This window comes from Pelodiscus sinensis, chromosome 10, assembly GCF_049634645.1.
Source record: "Pelodiscus sinensis isolate JC-2024 chromosome 10, ASM4963464v1, whole genome shotgun sequence".
Taxonomy (NCBI): Eukaryota; Metazoa; Chordata; order Testudines; family Trionychidae; genus Pelodiscus; species Pelodiscus sinensis.
In genome coordinates this window covers 11,849,326-11,866,266 of record NC_134720.1, presented here as the reverse complement: position 1 = coordinate 11,866,266, position 16,941 = coordinate 11,849,326, and the positions used below count along the sequence as shown (strand labels likewise).

Here is a 16,941-nt window from a genome sequence, read left to right as displayed (position 1 = left end):
AGGCTGGTATTTGCAGTAAGGTTAATCTTTGTATGGGAACATGTGAAAAATTGATTAATCTGGAGGAAGGCTATAAGAATCAGATCTTGAAAAGACATTCTTAGAAACTTCTGAAAAGGAATTTATATAATGAGTCTCAGAAGCCATTCACAATGATGCTACAGCTAGTATCCCATGAGATGTAACAGTTAAGTCAAACTAAGGACTTAGTTCGAGTTAACGTTTGTCTGCTGTGTGTAGCCGTGGGCAGTTAGTTTGGACTAAGGGGATTTAAAAATGGTGCCCGGATGGGAAGATGCAAATAAAGCCCGGGATATTTAAATATCCCGGGCTTCATTTGCAACTTCATATGCCTACATTAGCCTCCCTCGTTCGAACTAGGGGGCTAGTGTAGACATACCCTCTGTCTTTAGGCCCTGGTCTACATTTTATTTTAAAATAAGTGGAGCATTCACACTACCAAGCCCATTATTTTGAAACAAAGGGATGGTTATTTCTAAATAATAACTCTTGCTTTCCACAAGGAATAACAATTATTTCAAAAAATTTATTTCAAATTAGTGGTAGTGTATGGACGTGCCACTGCTGCTTTTCTGAAATAACTACTCCCCAGAGTAGTTTACATTCAAAGTAATTACTCCCCAGTGCTTCCTAGGGTTCCAAGTCAAGGTAACATGTCCACATTAAGGGAGATTCTGAATGTGAAGCAATCTAGTGACAGACAGCTCTGAATCACCAAGTACAAATAAGATCTGATTCTGATCTCATTCTCACCAGTTTCACATTGTGGTAACTGCACTGGTTTTGACAGTCCTACTCGATATTTGCAAATGACATCAGAGTCAGGTTATTAGCTCTGAAAAAGCCGAGAACTTACCCTTTTTTTTTTAAGCAAAGGAGTACTGACTATGAAGTCCAGTGATGACAATTTAAATATAAATATTGATAACTACTTCCCTCATGATCAGTATAGCAGAATTATCGTGCTATTTTGAGATATTATAGAAATATGGGATTGTGAATGAAGTGCCTAATCATTTTATCTCCATAACACAGATACTCTTTGATTATGCATTTTCTGAAATACTAATAACTACTCCCAATCTTCCACTTTGTACAGTAGACAACCTTGGCATTGAAAAAGGTAACAGTGGTGTCCATAGGGTTTTCATCCCATGCAAAAGGGCTGATCCTTGCTGGGTGTTTTTAGCTGTTAGTTTATGTATCAGGATCATGCACAATTTGTGCTTTGGGCTTTCTCTGACTCACTTTGTCCCCAATTATGTCTGCCACACAAATGCATTCTCACAGAGTGCTTGTGGGCGTATTATATGTTTCTGACACCTCATTGATTGTTAAAAAGTTCTCCAGACACAAAGGGGTCTCCAAGTATTGCTGCTTTCCTATTCAAACACTATATTTTGGGGTTATCAGATATGCTCCACAATGAAAGGGAAAGTGGCATCAATATGACACTATTGCCAGGGAAAAAAAAAGCTGAACTGGGAAAAAAGGGAAGTTGTCCTTGGCATTGCAATCTAATGAAGAATGACCATCTCAAGCCTAGGGTTGCCAGATGGTTAAAAAAATATATCAAACACCCCACTTCTCTCCCTCCCTCCCCTAAAAAAAAAAACCCACCAGAAAAAAAATTCTGTTGAAGGGGGGAAAAAAAGGGAGGGGAGACCAAAGTTGAGAAAAAAAAGGGGGGCCTCCAAGGACTCATTAAGCCAAATAAAATAGAATAAAATAAAACACCATTAAAACAGCATGTCCTCTTAAGAATCAGGAATGGGAATAGGGGAAAGGTTGAGCACTAAGACCCAGGGGAAGCATTGCTTTTGGCCAGCAGCCATTTTGTGCCAGCAGCCAAGGGGAAAGAGGTAAGCATGGGGGCTGGAGGTATTGGGGGCCAGGGGAAAGCTCAGGGGGAGGGGGCGGAGGCTGGGTGCTGAGTGTTTTAGGGTTGCCAGGTGCCCTGTATTTTCACCTCCTGGCTGGAGAAAAATTCAGAAAATACCGGACATCTCAGTGTCCGGTATTCATTGAATTGTTTTACTGGACAGGAGATGAAAATACCAGACTTTCCAGGTGAATACAGGACACCTGGCAACCCTACGTCAAGCCATATTTGGTAATCACTTGTGTCCTAATGAATTTTGCATGCTGCCTTCTGAGCAAGCACAAATGTAAACAGCCAAGCGTGTGCATCCACCATGTGTGTTAAAGTGTGTTTATAACTCGGAAAATGGCAGTGGTGCTTCCTGTGCCTATTGCTTAAAGGGACTTGTCACCACTCATTCAACTCACAATTGGAGTTTAAGGTGACTTACATTTTTTGAATCAAGGTCAGACTTCTAAAGAAAGGAATAAAGACTGATATTTTAATCAGTCTCCCCTGCCGTAAGGTTAGCAGACAAACAAACACACACAAATCAAACCACAGAGTTACCTAGGAACCAGATCTGTGAGGCAGTTATATTGTGGGTGAAAGCATGAGGAACCATTCTTGAAAGCTTCTGACAAGTCTGCTTTATCTCTCTGATCAGCAGTGCCCTGAATACAAGGCCAGTTTCAGCTGGTATGAACTGGCATAGCTCCAGTGAAATCCATGGAGTGAAGCCAATTTATGCAATTGATGATCTAACCCATTGTTTAAAATACACATTTCATATCTGTTTTTTTATTAAAAAAAACCCACCAACTTCTCAGAAGCAGAACCAAATAGAAGCATTTATAAACCTCTGCAGAAGGGCCACAACTAATGTGGGAATTCAAAACTAGTAAACACTATGGCTGTGTCTACACTGGCAAGGTTTTTCCAGAAAATCATCTGATTTTCCGGGAAAATTTGCCAGCTGTCTACACTGGCCGCTTGAATTTCCGGAAAAGCACTGACGATCTAATGTAAAATCATCCGTGCTCTTCCGGAAAAACTATGCTGCTTCTGTTTGGGCAAAAGTCTTTTTCTAAAAGACATTTGCCTGAAAGGGCCAGTGTAGACAGCATGGTAGTGTTTTCCGCAAAAAAGCCCCGATCGTGAAAATGGCGATCGGGGCTTTTTTGCGGAAAAGCGCGTCTCGATTGGCCACGGACGCTTTTCCGAAAAAAAGTGCTTTTCCGGAAAAGCGTCCTGCGAATCTAGACGTGCTTTGTTAAAAGCATTTTCGGAAAATCATGCCAGTGTAGACGTAGCCTATTGGTATAACTGTATATTGTATACACAGACTGTCCTGTTGCACACACTAAGAACTCTTTATATCCAAAGCTAAAGTTTATTTTTTAATTGTGACAAAATATATGTTCTCTGCACCAGGATATATCTTTTCAATATTTGAAGCAGTATATTCAGTTGGTAAAAAGTCAGCATCTGAAATCTTCCTGCAGAAATAGACTAACCCCAAAAGGTCTATTAAAGTCTATTAAACTTAAGAAGAAAATTTTTCACAACTGTGATGTTGTCCAGAATAAGCCTTGAACTGTTACCCTCCTGACTATTTACAGTCCTAGAAACAAATTTGTCTGCCTACAACTGCCTATGTCTTTAAAAGTAGTACAACAATGGAACAGATACACTGTGACCTTTGTATTTTTTTTATTCACAGCTGTTCTGTTTAAATTGGTTTTAAAGAAGAAAAACACTGAAAAAGCCTAACTACATTACCATGTGTCTTTTCTATTCCTGACCAACATGAGGGTCTTCTATCCTAGCCAGGATTTATGTTATACTTGGGTAATGCAGACTTCCTAAACCAGCTCAGGATAAATCATGTTAGTTTTAGAGACTCTAGACTTCAGTTCACAACATAAGAGACCTAGGCTGTATTAACCATGATCTTAAAAATTGATTTTTTCTTCCTGATATTGGAAACAGTAGAAGGTATGTTGCTATTCAACTTCAGTTGCTGGGATATTTTAACTTTGTCCTTTAAAAACCTATTCTAAATAAGATTGCCATACAGCTGCCTCATAAATATCACTGCCCATGGCTCTAGTGCATTCTGTCCTACATTTAGCTCTGGCAATATCCTGCAACAAATACAGTTCAACAGAAGACAGCACTTTTTTTCTATTAACGATCTTGCAATCCCTTTTAAGTTTATTATGTCCCTTGCACAGGCATTTGCAGCAATTACAGATTTGGTCATTGGAGAGTATATTTGCACATATAGGTCAGATCTAAAGCCCAAGTCAGTGGAAAGATTATCATTGACTATAGAAAGGCACCAAATCAAGCCTAAACTGAGGAGAACTTAATTTTATAAATTAAGTTATTGACTTGTCAGGGATGAGAGGTGGGATGCTGATAAAAGAAAGCAATTTATTTAAAATGAAATAGAGGCATTCTACTTTATTTTAATTATCCCCAAACTATACAAAGATGTATAATGTTAACTCTACAATGGCAACATTTACACATATGAAATGTCATTCACACTGATTATTCAAAAAAATCAAAAAACACTGTGTTGTATAAACAAGTGTATTCTAACAATTAATGACATCAGGTCAGTAGTCTGTTAAAAAATGTCAGTTGGACAATATACTTACAAATGAAATCTCATTAAATGACACTTGCTTTTTTTATAACCATTCTTAGAACATTCAATTAGCAACAGAAATAACAGCTGCAAAACTAGCTACAGCAGGAAAGCTGTGTTAACTTGTAAACATGCTTCTAATGATGACTACACTTTATACTATAGTGAAGCTACCTAGGCCAACACTCGATTGAATGTTCTCAAATCAGATTTAAACTATTTTTCAAATAAAAAAGTAAAACAAATCTGGCCCACAGAGGCCCTTTTGCCCACCCCTGCTTTAGACTTTAGGATTAGTCTTTTTAAGTTGTAATTGTTCAGTTTTAAAATTGCATTACAATATTTTGCCATCAGTTATTAGCTATACATGCTGGGGTGAGATGATAGTTTACTGTAGAAACAAAACATTTTAATCTCTATTTTTCTGTCTTTGTACCACAGTAGGAAATATTTCCATTTAATGAAGTGTTAGCTGTTCCACAGAGCCACTTTGCATGAACTGGGCAAGCTATACTTCACCATTCTCAGCATAACCCTCTTGGATATAGTTAAAGCAGTACAGAACCACTTTGAGACAAATAAGGTGAGACGGAGGTTAGAATCCAGGAGACAAAGAATACACAGAATAATGAAATGGGCAAAGGAACGGCTTTTGAAAGCTAGAACCAGAATTTTTTAAAGCATCATTCCAAAAATGTCTTCACCATTGGGACATGGGGAAAAAAACCTATGAGATAAATTTGTCAGCTGCCTTAAAGACATATTTCTCTAATATTTCTTATTGGATATTTTCTCTGGTGTTCAGTAACACCAACTATGAATCTTTTGCAGAGCTATGAAGCAGGCAATTAAATATATTCCCCACCTAGAGCAAAGTGTTTTTACTCTTTACCAGATATAAGTGCACAGAACTAATTACCTTGCTCTGCTTTGATTCTACTGTCTAATGGTTATGAGGGAGGATTGAACCATTGATACTTTTTCCCAGATAAGTATTTCTCTGATAGTAACCAACCAAAACAAGGTGACATTGTCTCTCACAACTGCTAAACTACTTCCATACTTTTCTTCAGAGGGTCAAGTAGCTGATCTTTAAAAAGTGATGAAAGTAAGACTGAAATCAGTCTACTAATGTCCAAGCATATAATTTAGAGAGAGAAGACAAGGAGCTGTCCTCTAGGCTATATTTTCCATCTACTCCCATGAGGGACACCATTACAAGAGAAGCCAGGCTGTGATCCCACACTGCACCTAACACCAACCAACAAAATGTGACCGGAGGCAAAACACCTATGACTGCGTAAAGCAGTAGTATAGTGATAGAAATGTAGCCGTGTTAGTCTGGTGTAGCTAAAACAAAATACAGGACTATGTAGCACTTTAAAGACTAACAAGATGGTTTATTAGGTGATGAACTTTCGTGGGCCAGACCCACTTCCTCAGATCAAATAGTGGAAGAAAATTGTCACAACCATATATATCAAAGGATACAATTAAACAAATGAACACATATGAAAAGGACAAATCAAATTTCAGAACAGAAGAGGGATGGGGGGGGAAGGTAAATGTCTGTGAGCTAATAATATAGAGGTGATAATTGGGGAAGCTATCTTTGTAATGGGTAAGATAATTAGATTGTTTATTCAGACTCAGGTGTAATGTGTCGAATTTAAGCATGAATAACAGTTCAGAGGATTCTCTTTCAAGTGCAGTCTTAAAAGGCTTTTGAAACAGGATGCAGGTAATTAAGTCGTTGAGACAATGTCCTTTCTGGTTGAAATGGCAAGAAACTGTTTTTTCTTTGTGATCCTGTCTAATATCTGTTTTGTGGGCATTGATCCTTTGGGGAAGTGTCTGAAATGTTTGTCCAATGTACATAGCAGATGGACACAGTGAATTCCTAGTATGTATTTGTAAAGTGCTTTGAAAGGCTTGAACAAAAGAATGAAGTGCTAGTTCCTGGCTGGTTGGATTATCTTCCAACATACATAATGATGAATATACAGAAATTAAGCATGTGAAAAATGCTTTAGAAAGTAACTGTGTAACTGTTAAAATGCTAGCAGTTACACGCGCTGCAGACTCTGCAGTATAAAGCTTATCCTGCAGAGCCTGCAGAGCAGCTGGCTCCTTGGGAGCAGGGCCAGCAGCTAGGAGCTAGTGCACACCGGGAGTTGGCTTATAGTATAGTATAAGTTTCATCTGAAGAAGTAGGTTGTGCCCATAAAAGATAAGATCTGCATTTTTGTTAGCCTCTAATGTGCTACAGGACATTACATTTTTTCAGTTACAGACTAACACAACTACTCCTCTGTAATTATATTACATCTTTTAACATGTGGCATACAAATTTGCTTTAATACCCACTTTTCCTCCTGAGATATCAATGTGCTTTATGAAATATTCTTATCCCCATTTTACTGATGGGAAAACTGAGGCATGAAGCAATTATGTGACTTGCCCTAGGTCATACAGCAGTCAGTAAATGGCAGCATCAGGTATAAGACTAAGCCTGGTTGATTCCTAGACCTCTGAGTTAATTGCTGTATCAATGCTGTTTCTAATGCTTTTGGATGGAGGAAAAGAACAGATGTTTTTGTTTTGCATATACATTTGACTTGTATGGTAAGAGAAAGTTTCACCATTACCTAGGACAACAATACATACCATTGTTTAAAACCCACAGATTTTGAATAATCGCTTCAACAAAGCACTGTAAAATTAATGACTAATTCAGAAATTGGGATAAGAACAAAGGATAGCCATACTGGTTCCGATCTTATCTACCAGCAGTGGCCAGTGCTAGATGCTTCCAACAATGCGGCAGCCTGGCTGTGGACAAGGGCTGCTTCTGATACGGTCTCCTACAATATTCTTGCCAGCAAGTTAAGGGAATATGGATTGGATAAATGGACAGTAAGATAGATAGAAAGATGGCTAGAAGGCCAGGCCCAGCGGATAGTGATCAACAGCTCGATGTCAGGATGGCGGTCGGTTTCTAGCGGAGTGCCCCAAGGTTTGATTCTGGGACTGGTTTTGTTCAACATCTTTATTAATGACGTGGATGAGGGGATGGATTGCACCCTCAGCAAGTTAGCGGATGACACTAAACTAGGGGGAGAGATAGATATGCTTGAGGGCAGAGATAGAGTGCAGAGTGACTTAGACAAATTGGAGGATTGGGCCACAAGAAATCTGATGAGGTTCAACAAGGACAAGTGCAGAGTCCTGCACTTGGGACGGAAGAATCCCAAGCATAGTTACAAGCTGGGGACCAACCAGTTAGGTAGTAGTTCTGCAGAAAAGGACCTGGGGGTTACAGTGGATGAGAAGCTGGATATGAGTCAACAGTGTGCCCTTGTTGCCAAGAAGGCTAATGGCATATTAGTTTCATTAAGAGGAGCATTGCCAGCAGATCCAGAGATGTCATTATTCCTTTTAGTGAGGCCACATCTGGAGTATTGTGTCCAGTTCTAGGCCCACCACTAAAAAAGGATGTGGACGCATTGGAGAGGGTCCAGCGGAGGGCAACCAAAATGATTAGTGGGCTGGAGCATATGACTTATGAGGAGAGGCTGAGGGAGTTGGGACTGTTAGTCTGCAGAAGCGAAGAGTGATGGGGGATTTGATAGCAGCCTTCAGCTTCCTGAAGGGAGGTTCCAAAGAGGATGGAGAAAGGCTGTTCTCAGTAGTGACACATGGCAGAACAAGGAGCAATGGACTCAAGTTGTGGTGGGAGAGGTCCAGTTGGATATTAGGAAAAACTATTTCACTCAGAGGATAGTGAAGCACTGGAATGGGTTACCTAGGGAAGTAGTGAAGTCTCCATCCCTAGAGGTGTTTAAGTCTTGGCTTGACAAAGCCCTGGCTGGGTTGATTTAGTTGGGATTGGTCCTGCCTAGAGCAGGGGGCTGGACTTGATGACCTTCTGATGTCTCTTCCAGCTCTATGGTTCTATGATTCTATGATTCGTGGCACCAGCACCTGTCCATGGGAGAAGGGGGAGGAGGGATCCCTGCCCTCTCCCCCGAGCTTCTACTGCCTTTTAAATTGCAGCGCCACAGCAGGGCCTGGTCCCGGACCAGCACAAGCTAAAGCTGAGCCAGGCTGCCTATTGACTAGTCTATAAATATTCTGTCAACTACTTGATTAGATCGTTGGCACAGCACGGCGGCCATGTTTATTTTAATGAAGCGGGGATAATTTAAATCCCCGCTTCTTTGCCTATTCCGGGTAAACTAGTTTACATGGCTCTGTCAACGGAACCATGTAGTCTAGACATACCCTTACAGACTAACACATATATAATATCATGAGCTTTCGTGGGCAAAATCCACTTCTTTGTTCATCTATATATCTGATAATTCTGCTCTTTCCTGTCATTTCAACCAATTTATCTGGTATTGAAGTTAGGCTTTCTGGCCTGTAATTGCCAAGATCGCCTATGGAGCTATCTAAAAAAGGTGATGTCACATTAGCTATCGTCCTGTCATCAGGTACAGAGGCTGACTTAAGCAATAGTTATACACATAATTAGTAGTTCTGCAATTTCATATTGAGGAGTTCATTCAGAATTTTTGGGTGACTTTTCTGGTCCTGGTAACACATTACTGTTAAAATTTATAAATTTGTTCCAAAACCTCCTCCACTGACATCTCAACCTGGAACACTTGTCATGTAAAAAGAATGGCTCAGGTGGTGGTTTCTGGTTCCTTTACTATTTTGTTTTCTTTTATAATTGGAGTATACATTTAAGTTTGAGCCTGTATTATGGAGTTTAGTTTCCATACAGCTTGCAAGCATTTCACTCTTCTTTTTACATTTCAGATAACTAGCTTCCTCACTTTAGTGTAGTACTCTTTTTTTTTTTAAGTTAATGCTATTGTGATGGGTTTCTTTGGCATTTTATTCCCCAAAAGGATGTTTAAATTTAATTATGTTATTGTCACTATTATTGAGCAGTTCAACTATATTCATCCCTTGGACCAGATCCTGTGCTCTATTTAGGATTAGCGATGTAAGAATGTAGTAGATTAACTGATAAGCAAAAGCTTACACGTTAATGCTATAGACTACACCCATTTCTCCTCCTCCCCCCACCCTGCTCCCCTCCGCCCCCGGCCAGTACATTTTTTAGCAGGCTGGCCAGCAGCCCAGCTCAGTTCTGGCTTGCCACAGGTCTGGTACCTGCCCCCACTGCAGCTCTGTATTTGAAGTGTTATTAGGAGATAGGCAGGCAGGCAGCCCAGCTCAGTTCCAGCTCATGCTGGGTCCAGGAGCTCAGAACCCCCTCCCGCCTCCCTGGGATAGGGGCTGCTGCCACCCCTGTGTCAGAGACAGCAGCATGGGATGACAGGCAGCCAGACCATGAGGGGAGTTGGTATTTAAACTGGTTCCCCTCATGGGGATGTCTGAGTTCTGATACAGAGGCAGCAGCATGGAGTGGCAGGGGCTCCTCAGGAGTGGAGCTGGATTGCACTGGCTACCAGCCCTGCCCCTGGGAACTATAGGTTTTTTACTGTTTCCTTGTATAAAGTTGTGTAAATAATCAGCACTATGAATACCAGTGTTAATGCAACTGTTCCTAACCCCTGGGCAGTTATTGGGAATTATTGTGATTTAGAAAAGCCTCAGGGAATTTTTTTGTGTTGTCTGGCAATTTGTTTAATTTTTGTTCTGATGATTGTCTGGCGCCATCAAAATAAAATCAGTTTGTGCTTTTTAAAACCCCCAGTTGTGGTCTCATCCTTTCCGGCATCCCTTCGAACCTCGTGTATTACAGGGACTGACAGGATTAAGTCAAGATCTGCCTCTTCCCTGGTGAGTTTAAGGACTAACTAATCCATGATGATGTCATTTATTATGTCTAGATATTTTAACTCTGCATCCTGTCCTGAGGTGATATGTTCCCAGTTGAAATCTCCATTATTGGGCTGTCTGTTTTGTAACCTCGCTAATATCCCAAAACATTACACAGGTGGTGATTGATCAGGTGGTACGTAATATATTCCTGGTGTTATACTCAAGCATGGGTAATCTATCCATAGTGTACAGACTGATGCATTTAAGATTTTTACAATACTTGACTTTATGCTTTCTTTCACATTTTGTGCTACTCCCCAATCCAGCATGAGCATACTCTGGCATTTTGTACCATGTGACATTTATTATCATCATCATTCCATCAAGTTTCTGTGGTGCCTATTACATGAATATCCTTATCTAATACCAGGAACACAAGTTCATTTATCTATTTTCCTATGAAATTTCCAAGGATTTTTGCTGAGGGAGATGGGGAGGCAGTCTTTTTTATAAGCAAAATATGAAACCTCTGTCCCATTGGGTTTGTTGTTTTCATGTTGATGGTAATTATATCAGTTGCACCCAGATAATATATTTGCCAAATGGGACTTGATGATCCATTGATTTGGAAATATGACTAAGGCTACAAGTTTTGCACATATTAATTTTATATCAAATGTTCCCCTAGTTATTCAGGTTAATGAGATGCTTGCTGCTGTACTTAAAAATAGGATTGAAGTTTTGTTTATGTTGCTGACAGATTCCAAATAAGAATCCAGTAGAGCAACTAGTGAGGTCCCACAAGACATTTTGGATCTTTAATTGAGCTTGATTGAGCATTTAAATAACCAAATATTAAAATGAGATAAATAATTTTAATGATCTGCCTTATGCACAGATTTGTGGGAACCAGAGGGAGGAAATCAATGGCATTAGATTTTTTTTCAGTTCCTACTTGTGGCCATGTGTGCCTGTATATTAACATGTACTGAAAATCCCTTCTTAAGTGCAAAATGAACAGTTCCCACATCTTTCATGCGTTGTGGAGAAGTTAGCAACAACTCACTTAGACATGCAACTCCATGTAATCCAAAAAGTAGCATCTATTAGGGTGTGTCTACACTGCAAAGTTAATTCGAAATAACAGCCGTTATTTTGAATTAACTTTAATAGCGAATATACATGCAAACCGCTATTTCAAGATTAATTCAAAATAGCATTGCGCTTATTTCAAATTTCGTAAACCTCATTCTACGAGGAGTAACGCCACGTTCGAAATAGCTATTTCGAATTAAGTGCTGTGTAGACACTTAATTCAAAATAGGGAGCCTCCAGCCCTTCCCAGGGAGCCCTGGTGGCCACTCTGGGCACAACCAGAAAAACTTACTCTCCTCTCCCCCGCCCCAGAGCAATTAAAGGGGTAGACCCTGGCTGCAGTGTCTGTTCCAGCTCCAAGCCTGCCAGCCCAGAGCCAGCAGTCACTGCCCCTGACTCAGTAGCCCAAAAACATGAGCCAGCAAGCCACTGGCAGCCAGCCCTCCACTGCTCCCTAGGAGCAGTCTGCCAGCTCCCAGGAGCCTGACAGGTTTGGGGGGGATGCCCCCAATGTCCATGATCTCCGCACTAGATGGAGGAACGCAGCCATCTATGGCAGGATAGCTGCCAGCCTGGCCACCCAAAGGCCACATGCGAACCCAGGAGCAGGTTTGCATGAAAATCAAGTTGGTCCAGCAAGACTCCCCAACCCTGGGCCCTGAGCTTCCCCTCCCCCTTCTTCCCCTTGCTTCCCCCTTCCAGCTCCCTCCTCCCAGGTTTCCCCCTCCCCTCTCCCACCCTCTCTCTTCCCCTCTCCCACCTCCTTTTCCCAGTCTCCCAAGATGTTCATCCCCCCAGTTTTGTTCAATAAACCCAGTTTCTATTTTTGAACATACGTGTCTTTTGTTTGACATCAGGAAAGGGGGCTAGGGAGGGGTAAGTGGAAGGATGTGAGGGAGGAATGGGGCATGAGCCCCGGGTGGGGAGGACCGGGATGGCTTTGAGGGCTCCTTGGGCTGGACGCTCTCCCGTAGGGCCTCCTGGATCCTGACAGCTCCCCGCATGGACCCCCCAGATGGCAGCCTGCAGCAGGTGCAGCTGGGATGATGGCAACGACCCCACGAGACGTACTGGCATGCCCAGGGGCAGCTCTGGCGCCATGTGGCTGAGTGCTGTGGTGTCCCAAGTGCGGGCACTCAGGGCACTCCAAGACAGGACTGCTTTGCTGTCCCTCATTGAGGTAGACAAGCAAGCAGGGAACCCTAAGGACTGTCTGTCCGGGGTGGAGATAAGGTCCCTTTAAGCACAGAGCTCAGTTAGCCTCAGGCAGCAGCCCCACACACTAAGTCCTAACCTGATGCCCTGCCGGCACTGGTTCCGGCCAGCCTTAACTTTGGTTCAGGGTCCACTCAGTGTGGGCGCGTTATTTTGAAGTAGGTTTTGTGTGTATATGCATTAATTCGAATTAGCTTAATTCAAAATAGTTAATTCGAATTAACTCGAATTAACACTGTAGTGTAAACATACCCTTAGTCCTACTGAACGAACAGACGAGAGACTGCTAGAATCAATGATTTAATCTCTTACCCAAAATCTTCTACATTTTAATCTAAGAACATGGGTACTGTGCCACTAGAATAATTGAGCTATGGAGACACTGAATAATTGTCATAGATTATCTGTGCTACCCCCCTACAGCAAGATGCACAGACCACAAAAGTACATGACATCTTACTAGTGCCTCAAACAAGAAAGCATTCAGTTTCAAGCTAACAAATAGTTTTAAGTTTGAAGCACTAACAGCTTTTAACTATGTGCATATAATTGCTTTTGGACTCCAAATCCTCCTCATGTATAGAAATATATTGAGAAAAAAGCAGCATAAATTTCTTATCTATGCAACCTTTATTCCCCCCTCTTTATTGATGGAAATGAAACCCATAGTCCAAAGAGACAAATATATCAGATACTAGATGTATTACATGTTATTTTATGGCACTTCACTATTTGATATTTTTCCCACAGATTATATCAGATTTCAAATATAAATATGGATGCAAAGTAATATAGGACAATGCAGGCCACGTAAACCAACAAAATGTCATCAAAAGTATGTTTAATCAAGTATTAAACATTTATTTTTTGAATCACTGCAGTTGAAAAGTGCTCTTTGCAGCCCTCCAGTGGTTAAATGGAAAGTAGAAATCTTGACAGAAATATAGGATTCAGATTTGCCAGTATATTGAAGTAACTACAACATTGTAAAAGATGTTAAATAAGAAATAAAATTTGGCATATTTGCCAGAAGAAAAGATCTACAACAAAAGACAACTATCAGTGTTTATGCTAAGTAAGCAAAGAAAAGAATGGGCATCCTTGCATTAAAATACATCCCCTTGTTGGTTATCATACTTCATAGTATATTTGTCCTGAAAATATTGCACATTATAGTGACCAAAAGACATATATTGACTATAAAACAGAAGTAGTAAGTCCCTTTATATATACTAAGTCCCCCCAGGCTCCTCTATTTCTGAGTACTGTATTGAAGAAATTTCTTGAAAAAAACCATGTAAACTATCTGGATCTTTTTCCAGAAAGAATTGATTTCATATTGAATATAATATTCTTGGAAAATACATGAGTCCAGATGTAACTTAGTCTCTGGAAGTCCCCCTACAAAAATAATAGAAACAACAGGAGTTCTTACATGAAATTAAATCACTTTTAAGGTATCTGAAAGAAAACTAAAGCGCAAGAGCTCAAAACTTGGGCTTATTTTCATGTTCCAAAAAAGATTCAGAACAGCACTGCAAAAGAACCATGTCAGAAAAGAAAAATCAGATTATTCTTATGGGCCAAAACAGCCATAAGTGCCAAAATGAGCAGCAGCAAACAATAGCAAGACCTACATAAAAGCTGAGGTTCCCGAATGAAAGATATTTCTAAACAAGCCTCCAACAATCTATATTTAATTATAACAGTACAATAAAGAAGGAAGTAAATCCAGATAATTTAGGATGATTCCAGCCATTTGATGCTAAACAGCCTCCTAGAAAAAGTAATTGTTACTACCATCTCCAGGCCTCCCTCCCCCACCCAGCACACACTTTTCTTGCCGGGTCCCAGACAGCCTTGACAATTTGTTTACTTTGAAGCAGGAGACGCCACAACGTACTGAAATGCCTAAATACGACTTTGTCGCTTTAGCTACAACACTCAAAGGCGATCTCCAAACCAGGACTGTAATGGGAAAGTCACGGCATGTCTCAGTAGACCTCAGCCTGACACCCTCTCCTTTGCCACCTCCTTCCTCCCCACCCCCACTGCTGAATGTTGATCTTGTGTTTAAAACAAAGTTGGAGTCTCCCAAGTTCTCCACGCATCGTCTCGGCTCTGCCGCCCGGGTACCAGCAATCTGCTCTCCCCGGGGCTGCGCAACAGCCCTAGGAGCCGGGCGCTGCCCACCCGCGCCCTTGGGCTGCGTTGCAAGGCAGGCTGCGAGGTGTGTCGGTCCCATGAGTAAGCATTTTGCTCCGCTTCGGCTCCCGGGCTGGGGGCTTGGTCTCCCAGCGCTCCCCTTGGAGCAAAGGGCCCGAGGCCGCCAGCTCTTCCTGGAGCTCAGAGCTCCAGGCTCAACCCCAGATGCTGGGCGCGGTGCACCTTGCTCCCCCGACCCTAGGCTAGCCTCCCGCCGCCGCCCAGCGCTGGAGAGCCAAACCAAGCGCCCCACGGCGCCTCCAACTCTCCGCCGCCCGCTCCCCGCGCCGCCCGGACTCCGGCCCCTGCGGGAGCCACGCGCGGGCTTGGCCGGGCGAGGGGAAGCGAAGCCATGTGCGCGGCACCACCAGCCCGGCCCTGCGAGCTCCTCCAGGCAGCTCCCCTCCCGGCGCACCGCCAGCCCCCAACTTGCTCCTGCTCCTGCCCGGCTCCGCCAAGTGTCACCGGCCCCCGCGCGGCCGAGCGGGCTCCCCCAGCCCAGCCCCGGCAGCTGCCGGGAAACTTCCCCGCCTACCCACCTTTAGCTGCCAGGAGGCTCCCGACCCCCAGCAGGAGCAGCGCCGCCTCCCAGCGCAGCCTCAGCATCTCCGGGCGGCTCGGGCAGGTGCGGACTCTCGGCGGCTGCCAAGCGCTGGGCTCGGTCCGCCCGCCTCTCCCGCGGGCCGCCTGCAGGGGCAGGGAGCGGGGCTGGAGCAGGGAGCGCTGGGCGGCGGCGGCGGCTGCTCGCTCGCTGCGGCTCAGTCATTCACCGCGTCGCTGGAAGGACCCGAGCAGCTCCCGCTTTCACCCCGGGACTGCTGCAACGTCACAGGGTGGAGAGTCATGAATATTCATGAGCAGAGAGGGAGCGAGCCAGCGAGAGCGGCACTGGGTGAGGGGGCCGCGTTCCAGCCCGGAGCCCTGCACGCGCGCAGCCAGGAGGAGCGGGGAGCCGGCCGGGGGTCAGCCCGCAGCGCGCAGCAGAGCCCCAAGCTCTTCCCCCCTCCCTCGAGCAGCGGCCTGGGGCAGGGTGAGAGGGGTTAGAGTCCCAGACTCCCCCTGCTACTTCCCCCTCAGCCCCTTGCGGCAGCGGAGAGCGGCAGGGTCCCAAAGGCAGACACGCCCGGTGCAGCCAGCCCTGCGCGCCAGACCCCTTCCCGCACGCACGGGAGGTAAAACGGAGAGATCAGGACACTGGGCCAGACCTCTCCCCACCCACACGGGGATGGAAGAGAGGATCGAACAGAGAGCGGGAGACCCTGCTTTACCCCCACCCCGCCGGCAGACTGTCGAAGCATTTCCAGCCCCTCCCTTACTACCCCACTCACCTACGGGGGAAGAATGGGGGAGGCAGAGCCTTGGGGACCTTGTGGAAAGGGAGCTGCAGAAACAAGGACGAGAGGAGTGGAGACAAGGAGCTCTGTCAGGCAGGGGTAAGAGAATGGAATGGGGACCAAAGGGGGACTGAGGGGAAAAGTGGGATTTCATGGCACAGACCAAGGAGGAACGCACCATCCTGGATGAAGAATTCAGGGCGACCTTGAGGCTACTGCAGTATAAGAGAGCAGGGGATCCCGGAGAAGTAAGTAACTAGAGATGGGTATGGAAATGAGAGTGTTCCCTCTAACTTTTCCCACCTCTGAGTGGAATGAAATTTGTTATGTGCACCCATATGGAGGTGATGTGTGACACAGAGATGATGCGCAATACATCACCTTCATATGGGTGCATCTAACAAAATTCATGTGGCAGGTGTGAGGAAAAGGGGTTCTGAGTAAGGGAGGGGGCTCAGGCCTGGGACAGAAGGTTGCAGTGGAGTAGTGTGAGGACTCAGGCTGGGATGTGGGCTCTGGGGTGAAGGCATAGATAAGGAGTTCAGAGCTGGGACAGAGGGTTGTAGTGCCAGGGCTCAGGCTGGGATGCAAGATCTGGGATGGAACTGCAAACAAGAGGTTCAAAATGCAGGCTTTCCTGCGAAGAAAGGACTACCCCCAGACCTCTGTCATTCCTAGGACTTGCTAGAGCTAGGGGGCAGCAGTGCTCCAGGTCCAAGCATGGAGCTGCCATGTTTGTGAAGGAGAAG

The 16,941-nt window shown here is 43.9% G+C and overlaps 1 protein-coding gene across 1 annotated transcript in view; it reads right to left on the bottom strand.

Annotated features, from left to right (window-relative positions):
• CLSTN2 (calsyntenin 2) overlaps positions 1 to 16,100 on the bottom strand; it is an 810,104-nt gene extending 794,004 nt beyond the window's left edge. Inside the window, exon 1 of the mRNA XM_075937529.1 lies at positions 15,398 to 16,100. Within this exon, the coding sequence (XP_075793644.1) occupies positions 15,398 to 15,464 (67 nt within the window). The 5' untranslated portion in view covers positions 15,465 to 16,100. The remainder of the gene's footprint in view (positions 1 to 15,397) is intronic.
• Positions 16,101 to 16,941: the final 841 nt, after the last annotated feature.